The 14,558-nt window shown below is 37.3% G+C and overlaps 1 protein-coding gene across 2 annotated transcripts in view; it reads right to left on the reverse strand.

The window, feature by feature from the left end:
* Positions 1-14,558, reverse strand: part of clcn5b (chloride channel, voltage-sensitive 5b) — a 32,970-nt gene that overhangs the window by 12,652 nt on the left and 5,760 nt on the right. For both annotated transcript variants that reach the window (XM_079805269.1, XM_079805270.1), the window contains exons 2-8: positions 13,505-13,641; positions 5,264-5,412; positions 5,090-5,189; positions 3,087-3,274; positions 1,720-1,842; positions 802-1,008; positions 119-199 (exon numbers count right to left, since the gene is read on the reverse strand). In XM_079805269.1, coding sequence (XP_079661395.1) covers positions 119-199; positions 802-1,008; positions 1,720-1,842; positions 3,087-3,274; positions 5,090-5,189; positions 5,264-5,412; positions 13,505-13,637 — 981 coding nt within the window. In that variant the 5' untranslated portion in view covers positions 13,638-13,641. The remainder of the gene's footprint in view (positions 1-118; positions 200-801; positions 1,009-1,719; positions 1,843-3,086; positions 3,275-5,089; positions 5,190-5,263; positions 5,413-13,504; positions 13,642-14,558) is intronic.

Below are 14,558 nucleotides of genomic sequence, written 5' to 3' on the forward strand. Positions count from 1 at the left end.
TGATATATACAGAAATTGAATCACAGAGAAATCCCCTTTAAAAACTCAGATCAGCCTGTCTGGGTTTATATGGTTGACTATATAAAAAACCCTTCCTGCAGAAATATAAAGTGCTCACCTCCTCAAGACTGAAAAGCACCCCTCCAATAGGAGCACCAAACGCTACGGACACTCCCACTGCTGATGCTGCAGACAACACCTGATACACACACACACACACACACACACACACACACACACACACACACACACACACACACACACACACACACACACACACACACACACACACACACACACACACACACACACACACACACACACACACACACACACACACACACACACACACACACACACACACACACACACACACACACACACACACACACACACACACACACACACACACTGAATATTTACTTAATTTACAATCCATTCCATTCCTATTTCCTAACTAAAATGCACAATAAAGAGCATAATCTCCCTCCTAAATATATGAGCAATGATTTATACAATCCACTGATATAATCCTGATCACTTGATTCAGGAGGACAGCCTAGAAAAAGCCTCGTCTGTTCACTATTTCTATTAACAATTTGGCACTGGCGACTTCCAGCACATCAGTTAAGAGAGACCAAGCCAAGAGGCTTATATCAATGTATTACATTACAAGTTCTGATCCAAGACACAAAACAGTTTTCTGTTACTTTTCTGTCGGTCTATCCCACACTCCCCTCTCCCTTATCTCTTCATCACTCCATTCCTCCACTCCTTATCTCCCTCCCCAGTTCCTCTCACCTCTCGTCTCTTGGCCTCATTTCGACGGTATTTGGTGAAGAAATGGCATAGGATGTTTGCGCAGCAGCAGGCTACGTGAACCAGCGGACCCTCCTTCCCCAGACTGAGGCCAGAAGAGACGGCCAGCACCAACGTGATGGTCTTTATGATTAAAGTCCACTTTCCCAGGTACCCACGGATTATAAAGCCACTCAGGATGGTCTTAATCTGCAAGAATTAGGCATGGGTTATAAAGGATTCAAAATTATTCCCCAAAACTGGCCATTTTCCAGACCAAGAGTTGCTGAGCAGTTATAATTCACTTAAGCAGTTTTTCTTGGCATATAAACATGTCTTAATGGATCGTTTTAAAAACAGCCATTAAAACGGTCCTTAAATCTCCTCTGACAACTCCTCCACATGAATTTAAATCAGTATTACAACTGCAATAATCTAACATGGGGTTTTGTCAGAGAAACAGTGTGACTTATGTCAGAAAGCCCTTCATTGTTCTCTCTGCCAAGGTTAGAGTGCAGAAGCAATTGTGGTTGAACATCTGAAAACATTTTGAACATCTGAAAACAGTACAGAAAACTGTAGAAAAATGGTTTGTCTCTATTCACAGTCTCACTTTACTCAGACAGTTTCAAATGTAAAACTGAAGAAAAAAAAAAGAGTTTGAGCTATAAAAATGGCTACAAACATCTGGCTCACTATTGTCTGCTCAACAAAGGGGTGTTTTAAAGTGAAGCTGAAGTGTGTAATTTCTGCACCACTAGAATTGCAAAAAATAACTACATTTATACCATTTCTGAAGAAATGGATGTAATGGTACGGCTGAAAAGAAATTGTAGTATGGGTGGTTTAATGGGAAAATCAAAATAAAGAGCTTGACTTTGTGGAAAGATACATGGCACATCATGTGTGTAAGCATCTCACCTCTGGTATTCCTGAACCGCAAGCGTAAGGGGCGAAGGCTCTCACCAGAGTCACTGCCAGGAAGGCGAAGAGAAGAGCCCAGCACACATACATGAAATAACTCACCACATACGCACTGGGCCCCTGCAGGACAAACACAGGATACAGGTAAAATTAAAGGGGCTTATACACCGTCACCCCCTACAGGACAGTTAGGGGTTAAACTTATTCTTACAAACTATTTACTAACATCCTGGCGTTGATAATCATGAAGATTTAAGAGAAAATGACCTCTGAATTAAGGCTTGAAACTCTCTCCCTAATAATAATTTACATGAAATGTTGGTTTAAAGGTCTTTAAAATGATTCCTCCAATTCTCAATAGATTGGATCCCTAAAAAAGAGAAATTCCTTTTAAAAGAAAAACTACTACAATTCAGGATTTGTGAAGAAATGTTACAATTCAAAGACCATATGCTACCAGTATTTTTAGGAAGTAAAAGAATAATAATCTGAGATTAAAATGTTTTACTGTCATTGTAACTTCGTCTTCGTACCACAAGGGGGTGACATATACACATTACCGTTTAGAAGTCTGGGGTCAGTAAGATTTTTTTTAAAGATTTTTTTTTTTTTAAATCTATTTCAAATAAATGCTGTTCTTTTGAACTTTGTTCATCAAAAAAATCCTAAAAATCAAATCCTATCAGAGTTTCCACAAAAACATTAAGCAGCACAACGGTTTTCAACATCGATAAAAAGAAAAAATATATGTTTCTTGAGCAGCAAATCAGCATATTCGAATGATTTCTGAAGGATCATGTGACAATGAAGACTGAAGTAATGATACTGAAAATTCAGCCACGCCATAACAGGAATTACAGTTACTGTAATAATATTTCACAATATTAATGTTTTACTTTATTTTTGATCAAATAAATGTAGCCTTGGTGAAAGTGAGACATTACAAAAACACAAAGCATTAAAACAACTCTTATCAACCCCAAACGTTTGAACGGTAGTATACATCAGCGCCAATAGTTAAGCAAGAGAAGAACTCTAGTTTAATTTAGACTGTCACATATTTGTAAATCTTTAAGCTATACAGGTTAGGCCTGTAAAGCTTGGATTCTGCTAAACTGAGACTTATAACAATCTGACAAAAAAAAAAAGTACATATCTTTCATCTGTCAACTAGATGTAAATAACAATGTGATATTCTTCTAAAACAATAACCAATATTGTTTGTGATGTCTCATGTCAGTGAAAACATGAATGATACATTTGATTTAAACCACAACATAATGATGAAATGATTACACATGGTGCACTGGTAACATAGATCTCTGTCATGCAATGCGTCCGTGCGGGTTGAATATGGAACCCACCTCATTGACTCCAACCATGAGCTCTGCCCAGCTTTTCCACTGAGGACACTTGTCTCTTTCCTGGAAAGTGGTTTTATTGGATGTCCAGCAACAGTCCTCATGATTAAACCAGAACCCGTCCAGGCACACACCCTCTTTAAGGTCTGTCATCCAATGGGCGGCAATATCTATACCCCCAGCCAAGGCTCCTGGTGAGGGAAGAGATGGGGCACAAAAGACATTCAATTTGCATACGAATGTATTTTTTACACAATAATGAATTATCACTACATTTTATATTTTAAGAGAATGTGAGTGGTGTTTGCCCACGGAAACTAGCTATCATGATGCTAGGGTATTGTGGGAGGTTACCATGGGGTTACAAAGGGTGTTTTATGCATTTTTGGCTAGGTATTTGCTTACTGGCCCAAGTCAAACAACCCCACCCTCAAGTTTCTACGATAATCAGATCCCGCTTGGATATGACTCTGGTCCTTTCTTCAAAGCAAGATTATGGGATTTTGTCGACTGATTTATTTGTTGCCTGCCAGGCTAAAATCATAGGTATGAAAGTGAAGAAAAGTAATATAACCTCTTATCAACTTTTGATAAGTATAATTAAGGTGACCAGATTTCTGATGGTGGAATACGGGACAGGATGGACAGGCAACCCCCCACTCCCCCACATGCACACATACAAGTATCGATCACGCCATTGCTTGACAAAAATAAATCACTGATTTTGTGTAGCACAGTTAAGCAGCATCCACTAGGGATGGGCAATACTCATAAAAACTTATTTCATGATAACGATATGTAGTTATTTGACTTTTGTTACACAAAAAGAACAAAGCAGAAAATTACAAATAATAGGACGGATACAAATTTAATAAACAACATTTTTCAGGCACAGTATGCTTATTTAGCATGTATATACATTTATTGTCTTCTGTTGTTTGATTTGCATTAATGACAGGTATTTTAGGCTGCTGTCACTTTAAGACCGAATGATTCTAATATACCTGACAAATATCCGGTTTTCGCCAAATTGTTTACGTTCTCTTAAGCCATAATCGACTGCATTAACGTAAGTTACTCCACATGATGGGATTCGGGATTGCACACTGTCTGAGAGAGCGCTTCTGGTCTGTCATTCAGCGTGATACCACCACATTGACTTTTTCAAAACAACTTACTGCGCATGATAACTTGATAAACTCTTTTTGAAGATCCTCGTTAAATGTACACACACTTTTTTGACATCTTCGCATCTTACTTGATCTCCTTCGCGCTTTCTTAAATCCCACCTTCACTAACTGCAAGTTAATCGATAACGAATTGTGATTGTATGGTAATTTTGTTCTCCAAAATATACTATGATGAGATTGGCTACCTTTGATTAGGATATTCTTGCGTAAGAGAAAACTACTACTCACTTGTATAAGATCCCCTAGCAAAGACAATTTAGGAAAGAAGAAATAGGGACAAAACATGATTTCTTCATAATAAGTCAGAACGCTAAAAATATAGCTAAAATACTTGACTGTCCTGGGAAAAACGGGACGTCTGGTCACCATAAGTATAATCTTCAGGGCTACGGGATTTTACACTTAACTATGAGAAAGAGCAATACTTATGCTTACCAATTACTTCTTTATATGAAAGCCTTTTTTCTAACACATAAGAAAAAAGTCATGCTTTGTTAAACCATAAATGTCATAATTATGACATATCTAATCATTTTGACTTGCCTCTTACCATTTTTTCTAATATGTCAGAAATGACCTTCTATACCTTTATGATTCAACACAGTAAGTGTGGACTAACTGAGTATGTAGTATGTTATGGAGAAGTAGTATGTAGGTCTACTCTGAATCCAAATTTCATTGTACTTTGTTTAATATCTTTCTGTTTGTTTCCTGAACTTGAATGTGCAATCACAGCAGTTATAAGGTCTCACTACAAACAAGAAGTGAGATAGGAAGTATGGAAAGAAACAGGATGTGGGCAAGACGAGGGCTCACCTGACATTAGTCCAATGAGGAGCATTAGAAGCCAGCCAGAGAAGGCATCACTGACGCTGATAAGCAAGGCTAGTGTAGACTGCTTACTCTTATTGGTGAGCTGAAAGAAACACACAAGGTGTTGAAGCAAGAAGTGTGGTTGGAGTTTCATAAGTAGGTGAAAACCCTGCTCACCTCTCTATGCCGATCTCTGTCTTTAGACTTTTCCCTAACCCAATCGATGGTGTTGAAGTCCTCATAGGTGCCAATGCCAGGAATGGTCTCATCCAGTAGATCCATCAGCTTAGGACTGTTGTTTAGTCTCCAATCTGCTCTACAGTGGCCTACAGGGACAAAATACAACAGAAACACTCATGGGAAACCAGCAAACACTGCGTATTGTGTGAAGCAGTGCATGCCTATGCCGTTTTTCTATTGTGAAAGCAGAATGCAAATAAAATGTCCATTAATGATGGACAATTCCCATTGTGGCCTGAGAGGAATTGCAGATAAACATTTCACTATTGCATTGTCAATCAGATTTGTTAGCGTGTGTGATAATCGCTGGCAGGAAAAAGCTAATGCACTTTGAATGAGCAACAGACTCAACTAGGGATGCCACAAGTACCGGTACTACGGTGCTGAAATTATGAAAATGTGACGATACCAGCATTTCTGTAGTACCGACCACTAATAGGCAGCTGCTTTCAGTCGCTTCAGTATTGTTTATCTAAGCACAGGGCTCCAGACTGTAGCCGATATTATTGTCTGTGAATATTAAACCGCAAAAGACTATTTAAATATTAATCCTTCATGTTCTATGCGTCTCTGAGTGAATGAATGATGCAGACGAGCGGTTTAATTTGCCACACACGCACGCGTGACACTCGCTGTCTTTTTAGCCTCTGCCGTGTTACTATATGAGGACATGAACGCATAATGAGCATTTACGTTTCATTTGAGAAAACTATCGTCAAATCATAAACACACAAAGCTGTTCACGGCAAACCGTCCAAATGAAAGCTTGGTTTAACTTGAAGAAATGGACAGAAATATATTAGGCTTCTGTTGTACAGTAGCTACTACTACTACTGGTTGCGTTTAAATGTTTATATGTATTATTTACTTACGATTATTATCATAAATAATAAACTTATTGAATTTAATGTATATTTTTATCAAATGGTTAAATAATATAATAAAATAGTTACAATAGATTTGGCTGTGGTACTGAAATTGGTACGAGAACCGAAAAATGTTGATGGTATTGGTACCGACTACTGGAATTTTGGTATTGTGACATCTCTAGACTCAACAAAAAGAAAAGGGCTGATGTTGACCTCAAATGCTGACCACAAATAACAGTGGATAAAGTTAAAAGTCAAGCCAGTTAGGACATGATACACAGTCAATGTTACATATGTTTACACAGTACATAAAGCATTTTTATTTTACTTCTAGTGTGTTTACATAGAAACAATGACTAACCTCGAGAACGCAACATTCTTTCATGCTTCCTTAATAAATTATTTTATTCCAAGAACTAGGAGACATGTAATGGACTGCTACATTTAGAGTCAATGCTATGAAACTACTTTTGTACGGATTAGACAGGAGATATATAGCAGATAACTAGACAGGGCTGTGTTTCCCAAAAGCATCGTAAGCCTAAGTAGATCGTAGAATCATTGCCACCAATGGTCTCTACGATCAACTTAGCTCACGATGCTTTTGAGAAACGCAGCCCAGGTCATTTCTGGCTACCTTCTAAACTAACGTCAATATGCAAATAAGTCAAATGACACAATTGAACTGTAAACACAGTTCAAATATGTCAGATCAAAACAAGTTTAGCTGGTTTAACAGATGTACAGCGAGAGGCACCGCACCAGGCCTTCAGACTGGTTTTAAACCAATGTGTGATACAAATGAAAAGATTCAGGTTCAACTTGAAACAAGGCGTCTGACAGTACAACAGCATTTTTCATACTTTCAGCATCTGACATATAGGACATATAGGATAATGCTGCTGGCTATAAGGCCACGTTTCATGCTTAATAGGACCAGTCTGTGCTATCAGAACCTTTGCCTGAGCAAAAATTAAAAATAAATAACTCATGTCATTGCAAACCTGTAGGATGTGTTGCTTCCGAGAAACAACAGTGAAAATATTTTAAAATCCAGGATTTTTCTCCACATAATGGTTTTCAATGGCAACCAACAGGTTGAAGGTCCAAATCAATGCAGTTTCAAAGCGCTTCAGAGGGCTCTGCACGATCCCAGTCAAGGAATAGGCTCTTATCTAGTGAAACCAGCTGTCATTTTCACACACACACACACACAAAAAAAAAAACATTTTTATAATTTTTAACCTCAAATGCGTGACTTCAGTGTTGTTCTTCTTCACGGCGCATGATGTCATGTCGGAAAGGTCACGCTTGATGTAGGTGGAAGTACGGACCCAGTGCTGAAAAACTCCATCTCATGTTCTCCTCCAACTTTAAAATTGTACGACATTGTTGTTTTACCTATATTTTTGTAAAAGCCGTTTGATTTAGCATTTGCACGTTCATTTTAACACTGGATCGGTACTTCCACCTATGTGATGTGCGTGACCTTTCCGACGTGATGGCGTCATACAAAAACAAAACACAGAAGTCGTGCATTTGAGGTTAAAAAGTATATAAATGTTTTTTTTTTCTCCAGAAAATAACCAATGGTTTCGCTAGATAAGACCCTATTCCTCGACTGGGATCGTGCAGAGCCTTCTGAAGCCCTTCAAAGCGCTTTGAAAATACATTGATTTGGACCTTCAACCCGTTGGTTGCAATTGAAAACCATTATGTGGAGAAAACCCTGGAATGTTTTCCTCCTTTTTTCCGACTGGAGAAAGAAAGACATGCACATCTTGGATAAGATTGGGGTGAGTAAAATATCAGGAAATGTTCCTTTTGAAGTGAACTAATCGTTTAAACATGCAAATGTTTGAATGCAACTCTAACTCATTCTTAATTAGGCTGAAGAGGGTTAACAGGAAGTTTTAGCTGTCAAATAGCCAAAGCACTACAGGAAATAAAGTTAAAGGAGAAGTGTTGACTTTGACCCATAAACTGTTATTTGAGTCTTGGTGGAAAAAGATTAAGGAGGAAAATATGTTCAAAGTGTGGGGGTTTAAGAGGAACCAGCAGTTCTGTAAAATGGGTCTGTGCGAGCGCGCTCTCATTTAACTGATCTCATACGCTGTGTAATTTACTGATGATCCAATTAAGAACAAATAAAAAATTAATAGAAAGAGTAAAAATTGAGATAACAGAAATAAAGAGAAAAGATGTTTACCATGGACAAAAGCAGCTCAAACTAAAATGAACTCTCAATCTACTTCCTCACAGATCCCTCTCTTGCTTAACCCCTAGATGACTGCACAGTTTTGGGGCCCTTTAGAAGTTGACATGCTCTGACATTTGTGCTTTTTTCAGTTGCTTATAAACATATTGCAAAAGTGTCATTACACTGTATTCAGCACAAACTGGGCTACAATAATATGTGAGCAACATGCATGTACATGCTTGTATTTTTGAGAGAATAACATTTGTGTTTTTTGAAAAAAGAAAAAAAAAACTAAAACATTTAAGACACTCAAATAAGCTCACAAAACAAACAATAGATATGTGTCCACAAGACCTTTGACTAATGGGTGTTGCCTAGAGAATCATTGTGCCTGCTCATTCACATAAAACTTTTGTAAGAGCCAAAGGCACATTACAAAGTCCTACTATATTTTAAATTATTAAAAGATTTAACATTACTATTTTTAATGTTTTTGAAAGAAGTCTCATGCTAAAAAGAAAAATAGTAATATAGTGATGTTGAACACAATTCAGTATTCAGTAAATACAAATAACTGAATAATTGGTAATGATGAATGTTATAAGTAAAATATTTGGAATTTAAAACAACAATGCAATGCAATTATGATTTCATAGAGTATAGGGTGAATTCAGGTTGATTGGGACACTTTTCCCCCAGTCATTTCAATGGCAAAAATTTTCGGAATCATTTGATTTTGTAAATTATCCGATACACACAATACTCAAATATCCTTTCGAGTTTCGGTTCATTTATGAGATGCGCCGTGCAAAGCATGATCGCGCCGGCGCCTATTATAGGCTATTGAGTACTATATTTGCTTCTTATTTATTAAATCCAGGCAATTGGCTGATTAAACATTGATTACAATTAATATACAATTTATACAAATTGAAATTCACTTTAAAAGAAAGGCTTTCTACAAAACTTAATGAAGTGGTCAAAATCATGTCTGAACCACTCCATGTCTACCGACATATTGCGCATATGATGTGTCCTTTCTTACTCATGCTGTGCATTTTTCATAATCAACATAGATGAAATCCGTGGGCCAAGCCGCATTAACATTAATGAAGAAGCTGACGAACAACTGACATCTCTCTTATTTCAAACTGATTACATAAACAGAGAATATTTGTTTTCGATTTGAATTCGATTTAAAACTTAACATTTCAACGTTTCTTTAGACATATGTCTCCTGTTTGTGTGACAAGTATTCACTAAGTTACAGTTCATTTTCTGGAGAATATCAGATTGGACTTCATTGATTGGGAGTCTGGAGTCTTCTCTGACCATGAGGTGGAGTCGCCGGCGACTTTGCCGACCTCAGAAGGTTAATTCTCTTAAAAGCAATTAAATTCTGTGAATGCTGCTGTTAACTCAAACAATCCCAATGAATACTGACCAAAAGGTCATGTGACTTATTCTGAAAATAATTATTCTAGACAGCATCGGACTTCAACAACAAGTGGAAAAATGCATACGATGGCTTTAACTAGATTTCCTGCCTGTCACAGTGACTCATAACTGCCAAATCATAAAAGCAGTAAATGGAGTTGACCTGGTTTGATTCTGTGTCCATGAGCTAAACTCTCTAAACTACTTAAATCTTCAAATGTCATTGATCTCTGCAATTCTTTTTCAGTGTATCAATTGGGTGTTTATAAAAGATAGATGCCTTTTAAATTTTAGGATGGGGGGGGGGGTCGTCACACACACACACAATAATGATCTTATTTGCAGGTTTCGTGGCATCTAAAAGAGTGAAAACAATCCCAGTAACTACTAACCAATAGGTCATGTGACTTGTTCTAAACAGAATTATTCTAGACAGCATCAGACTTCATCAACAAGTGGGAAAATGCATACGATGGCTGTAACTAGATTTCCTGCCGGTCACAGTGACTCATGACTGCCAAATCATAAAAGCAGTAAACCTCAGAATTGAGCTGACCTGGTTTGATTCTGTGTCCATGAGCTAAACTCTCTAAACTACTTAAATCTTCAAATGTCATTGATCTCTGCAATTCTCCTTCATTTTATTCTCTCTTTATCTCTTAGTGCACCACTGAGAACAAAGCTAAAACACACTGTGCATAATGTTGCCTTAGGCGCAAGCCAATTTCATTAATGTTTTTCCATTGTTTTCTCAATGATTAAAAGACTAAAGGGGCCTTCATGCTAAATTCACTTAAATTAGTCTGAACAGACACACAAAACACACATGCGTATCCTAAAGGAAATTACACCAACATCATAGTACCATAAACCTATGGCAGCATGATTTGGGTGAAGAAGAAAAAAAGTACATCGCAATTTATGGTAAATGTGATTATGTGATAGTATAATAATATTTAAATTAGAATACTAATACGTCTTCATTTCTTCATTTTAAAATATTAAACCATCAATTATTTATTATTTAGATTTAATAAATTAGAATAAATAAAAATGCAATGATATTAATAAAATACTACATTTAACAGTTCATAACCACAGAGAAGAAAAAAAATACATAGTAGAAACTAACTTCTAATATGAATTTTTCAGTGTATCAATTGGGTGTTTATAAAAGATAGATGCCTTTTTCAATTTTAGGATGGTGGGGTCACACACACACACAATAATGATCATATTTGTGGGTTTCGTGGCATCTAAAAGAGTGAAAACCCATGTTTTAGGGAACTGAAGCTTAGTCTAGATGTCAAAAAGGGGAAGTTCCTGGTATGATAAGAGTCTGATTGTGACATCACACGCAGCATCATCTGTATCTGTGCAGATAGAGAACAGAGTGATCTGATCCCACCACAATGATGTTAATAAAAGATAAAACCTACATGTTTTACAAAACAAGTACATGATCTCAACCGTACCCACCATTGAGGTTTTTATATTAGCCTACCGTTACGTTTTACAAAGCCGAGTGTGAATTATAGCACAACACTTCAGCTTTTAACAGTCAAAAAGTGAGATGTAGGATGCAAGTAGCAAAATATAACTATGTTATGATAGAAAGGTTAATATCCAATGACGAGTTTTCAGCAGATTAGAGCATAAGATTAAGAATGAATTTAATCAATTTAGTTACACTGATAGCCTTTCAGTAATTTCATTTATCACCCTCAGACCTAAACCAGAATATGGTAAAACGTGTGGCTTTGGCAAATGCAGGATGTGGTTAGGAGTGGACAGACATTCTATCTATCTATCTATCTGTCTGTCTGTCTGTCTGTCTGTCTGTCTGTCAGATCTGTCTGTCTGTCTGTCTGTCTGTCTGTCTGTCTGTCTGTCTGTCTGTCTGTCTGTCTGTCTGTCTGTCTGTCTGTCTGTCTGTCTGTCTGTCTGTCTGTCTGTCTGTCTGTCTTAGGGATGAAACGATTACCGGTTTCACGATAAACCACGGTAAAATTTAGTGACGGTTAGTAATATCGTATAAAATTTAATTATCATTAAAACCGCATGTGATTATCACGATTTTAAAACTCGCGGTAAATCTTGTCCAGTCAGCGTCAGTCTGTTGCGCGCACCGCTGTTTTCTGAATGAGAAGAAATGGCAGAAGGCAGTGACAGCGCCGGGAGATTTTTCAGATATCTAAAAGGACCAAATCTGAGGTGTGGTCATATTTTGGCTTTTACAAAAGTCCTGAGGGAAACTTAATCGAAGATGGTCACCCTGTCTGCAGATCATGCCAGAAGAAAGTCGCTGTAATAGAGGGAAACACTTCAAAACTACGAACGCAAGGCAAGTGGACTTTGACCTGAATACCAAAACTCCGTCTGGGAAATAATAACGTGAAGCGAACGAACAAGTTCAGACAAGACTAGGGTGACATTTAAGGGATAATAATCAGGGTTTACCATTAACAACCGCCGTTTGCGGGTGTAAGTTAACGTTATTTCGGCTGCACACTAGCCACTCTGCAGTTGAACTTATTATAGTCTTCTCAAAAGCCATCTGTTATAATCGCGTTGCGCATTATAACCACTCACACGTGTTTATATTGAGTTTATGAATGCAATAATCAGAGGCGTTCAGATTATCCGGAATTTTGTTCAGAGCGCGGGCCGCTCACACGCTGAAATCTACACTAAAAGCAGATGTGTGTGTGATGTACGCAAGAGATTCACTCATCATACAGAGGTTGACTGTTTTTGTTCTATTTCAGCAGCGAGAATAGTTTCAAACAAACACAGCAGAACCACAGCGCATCTGATGTGACTGGCATAAAGTTGGTGAATTTAGGGACCGTCTCTAAAGTTACATACAACATTGGTAACGATATACACGTTTGAAACTTTAATAGCATTTGAAGAGAATGAAAGTCATAAAACTGGCTGTAAAGTGATCATCTAGGTGTCAGGTATGATGCAGTCATTTTGATATTTAATAAAATAAACTGTTAAATCATATGGAAATATGGATATGCATTATTTCTCTAGGATACTGTTTGGGCTTTTACACAAAACATGGTAGATTTAAATGCATCATTGCTGAACACTGATGAGAATATTGCTTGAGAATATATTTACAGAGATAATATTAGAGATTATATTTACGAGAAATTATTATTATTTATGCGTTGCTATTGACGACGGCCATTATAAGGAAGAAAATCCCACAGAATCTTGCTTAAAAAAGTGCATAGAGCTGCTTTAGTTTGTTTGTTGATTTTCAAATATAAAACTTGAACAAAACCGTGATAATATTGATAACCGTGATAATTTGGGTCACTATAATCGTGATGTTAAATTTCCATACCGTTTCATCCCTAGTCTGTCTGTCTAATACAAATATTTGCAAATAGATCAAATGCAGTACTTCACAATAAATTCTAGCTCTTTAAGTATTTCTCTTTATAAGTCTCCTCTATTCCTTTAAAATTTCTCTTTTTTACAAGACCCCCTCAAATATCTGCATCCTTAATATATTGGTATGTTCATGGCTGGTCTGTGCTCAAATTAAAAAAATAAAAATAAATTTAAAAAAAACACTTCACCTAATAATTAAAATTCTATTGTCACTTACCAATTCAAAGTTTCCATTCATTCATCAAATTGTGTAGTGCATACCTGTGCTGTAATCTCGGTCCAGAGGTGGGACATCCTCACTGAAGTCCATTGTAACATCTGAAATATCCACCAGCTCATCATCACTGCTTAAACTGTGATAATTATCATTGCAAAACCCTCCGTCGTCCATCATCCCCCTGTCAGAGCAGAGAGAACATAAGGACAAAACAAAAAAAAGTCATTCTTATTGCATTTATCATCCTCGGAAGCCTATTGCAAAATTATGACGCCGTTTCAGATTTCAGCAGCGCAGATATGACAAACAAGATACAGTTCTTTGTAAATGGTGTGTTTATCAAGAACCACAGAATGTCATTGATAATGCTATGTTATTGAACGCTACTGATAAACTAAAAAGAATTGACTAATACTAGTTAGGTGTTCAGAAATTGTTCAGATGGTCACGCTTAGGGTTAGGGTTAGTGTACGAGTTATTGGTTTAGGAATGGGCGAGCTACACTGGTCGCGCTGTACAATTATGGCCAAAAGTTTTGGCAGTGACAAAAATGTTTTGCAAAGTTCGCAGCGTCAGTATTTGTAGAGTATTTTTTCATGTTTGTATGGTATGCTGGAAAAAAATAATAAGCATAATAAGATTTAAAGGCTTTTATTGGCAAAAACATTCAATATATGCAAAGACCCAGTGTTGACCCTTCTTCATAACCTCTGCAATTCAGTCTGGCATGCTGAATAATATCATTTTCTGGGCCAAATCCTGACTGATGGCGATCCATTCTTGCCTTATTAGTGCTCGGAGTCACTCGCCTTTTGAGGACTGACCACAGCTTCTCTACTATGGGATTAATATCTGTGGAGCTGCCTGTAGACAAAAACAAAATTTCAGTGTAACGATCACTCTTGTCTTGTGACAGTCTTCTGCTGCCCAACCCTTGTACTTGCTGCAGAATTTCATTGATGTTTTTTTCTGAGAGAAGTGGCTTCTTTGTTGCCCTTTTGGACACCGGGCCGTTGTTCAAAAGTCTTGGCCTCACTGTGCATGCAGATGCACTAACACCCGCCCGCTTCCAATATTGAGTGAGCTCTGCACCGGTGA

Source organism: Gobio gobio (genome assembly GCF_949357685.1).
Source record: "Gobio gobio genome assembly, chromosome: 2".
In the NCBI taxonomy this organism is placed as follows: Eukaryota; Metazoa; Chordata; class Actinopteri; order Cypriniformes; family Gobionidae; genus Gobio; species Gobio gobio.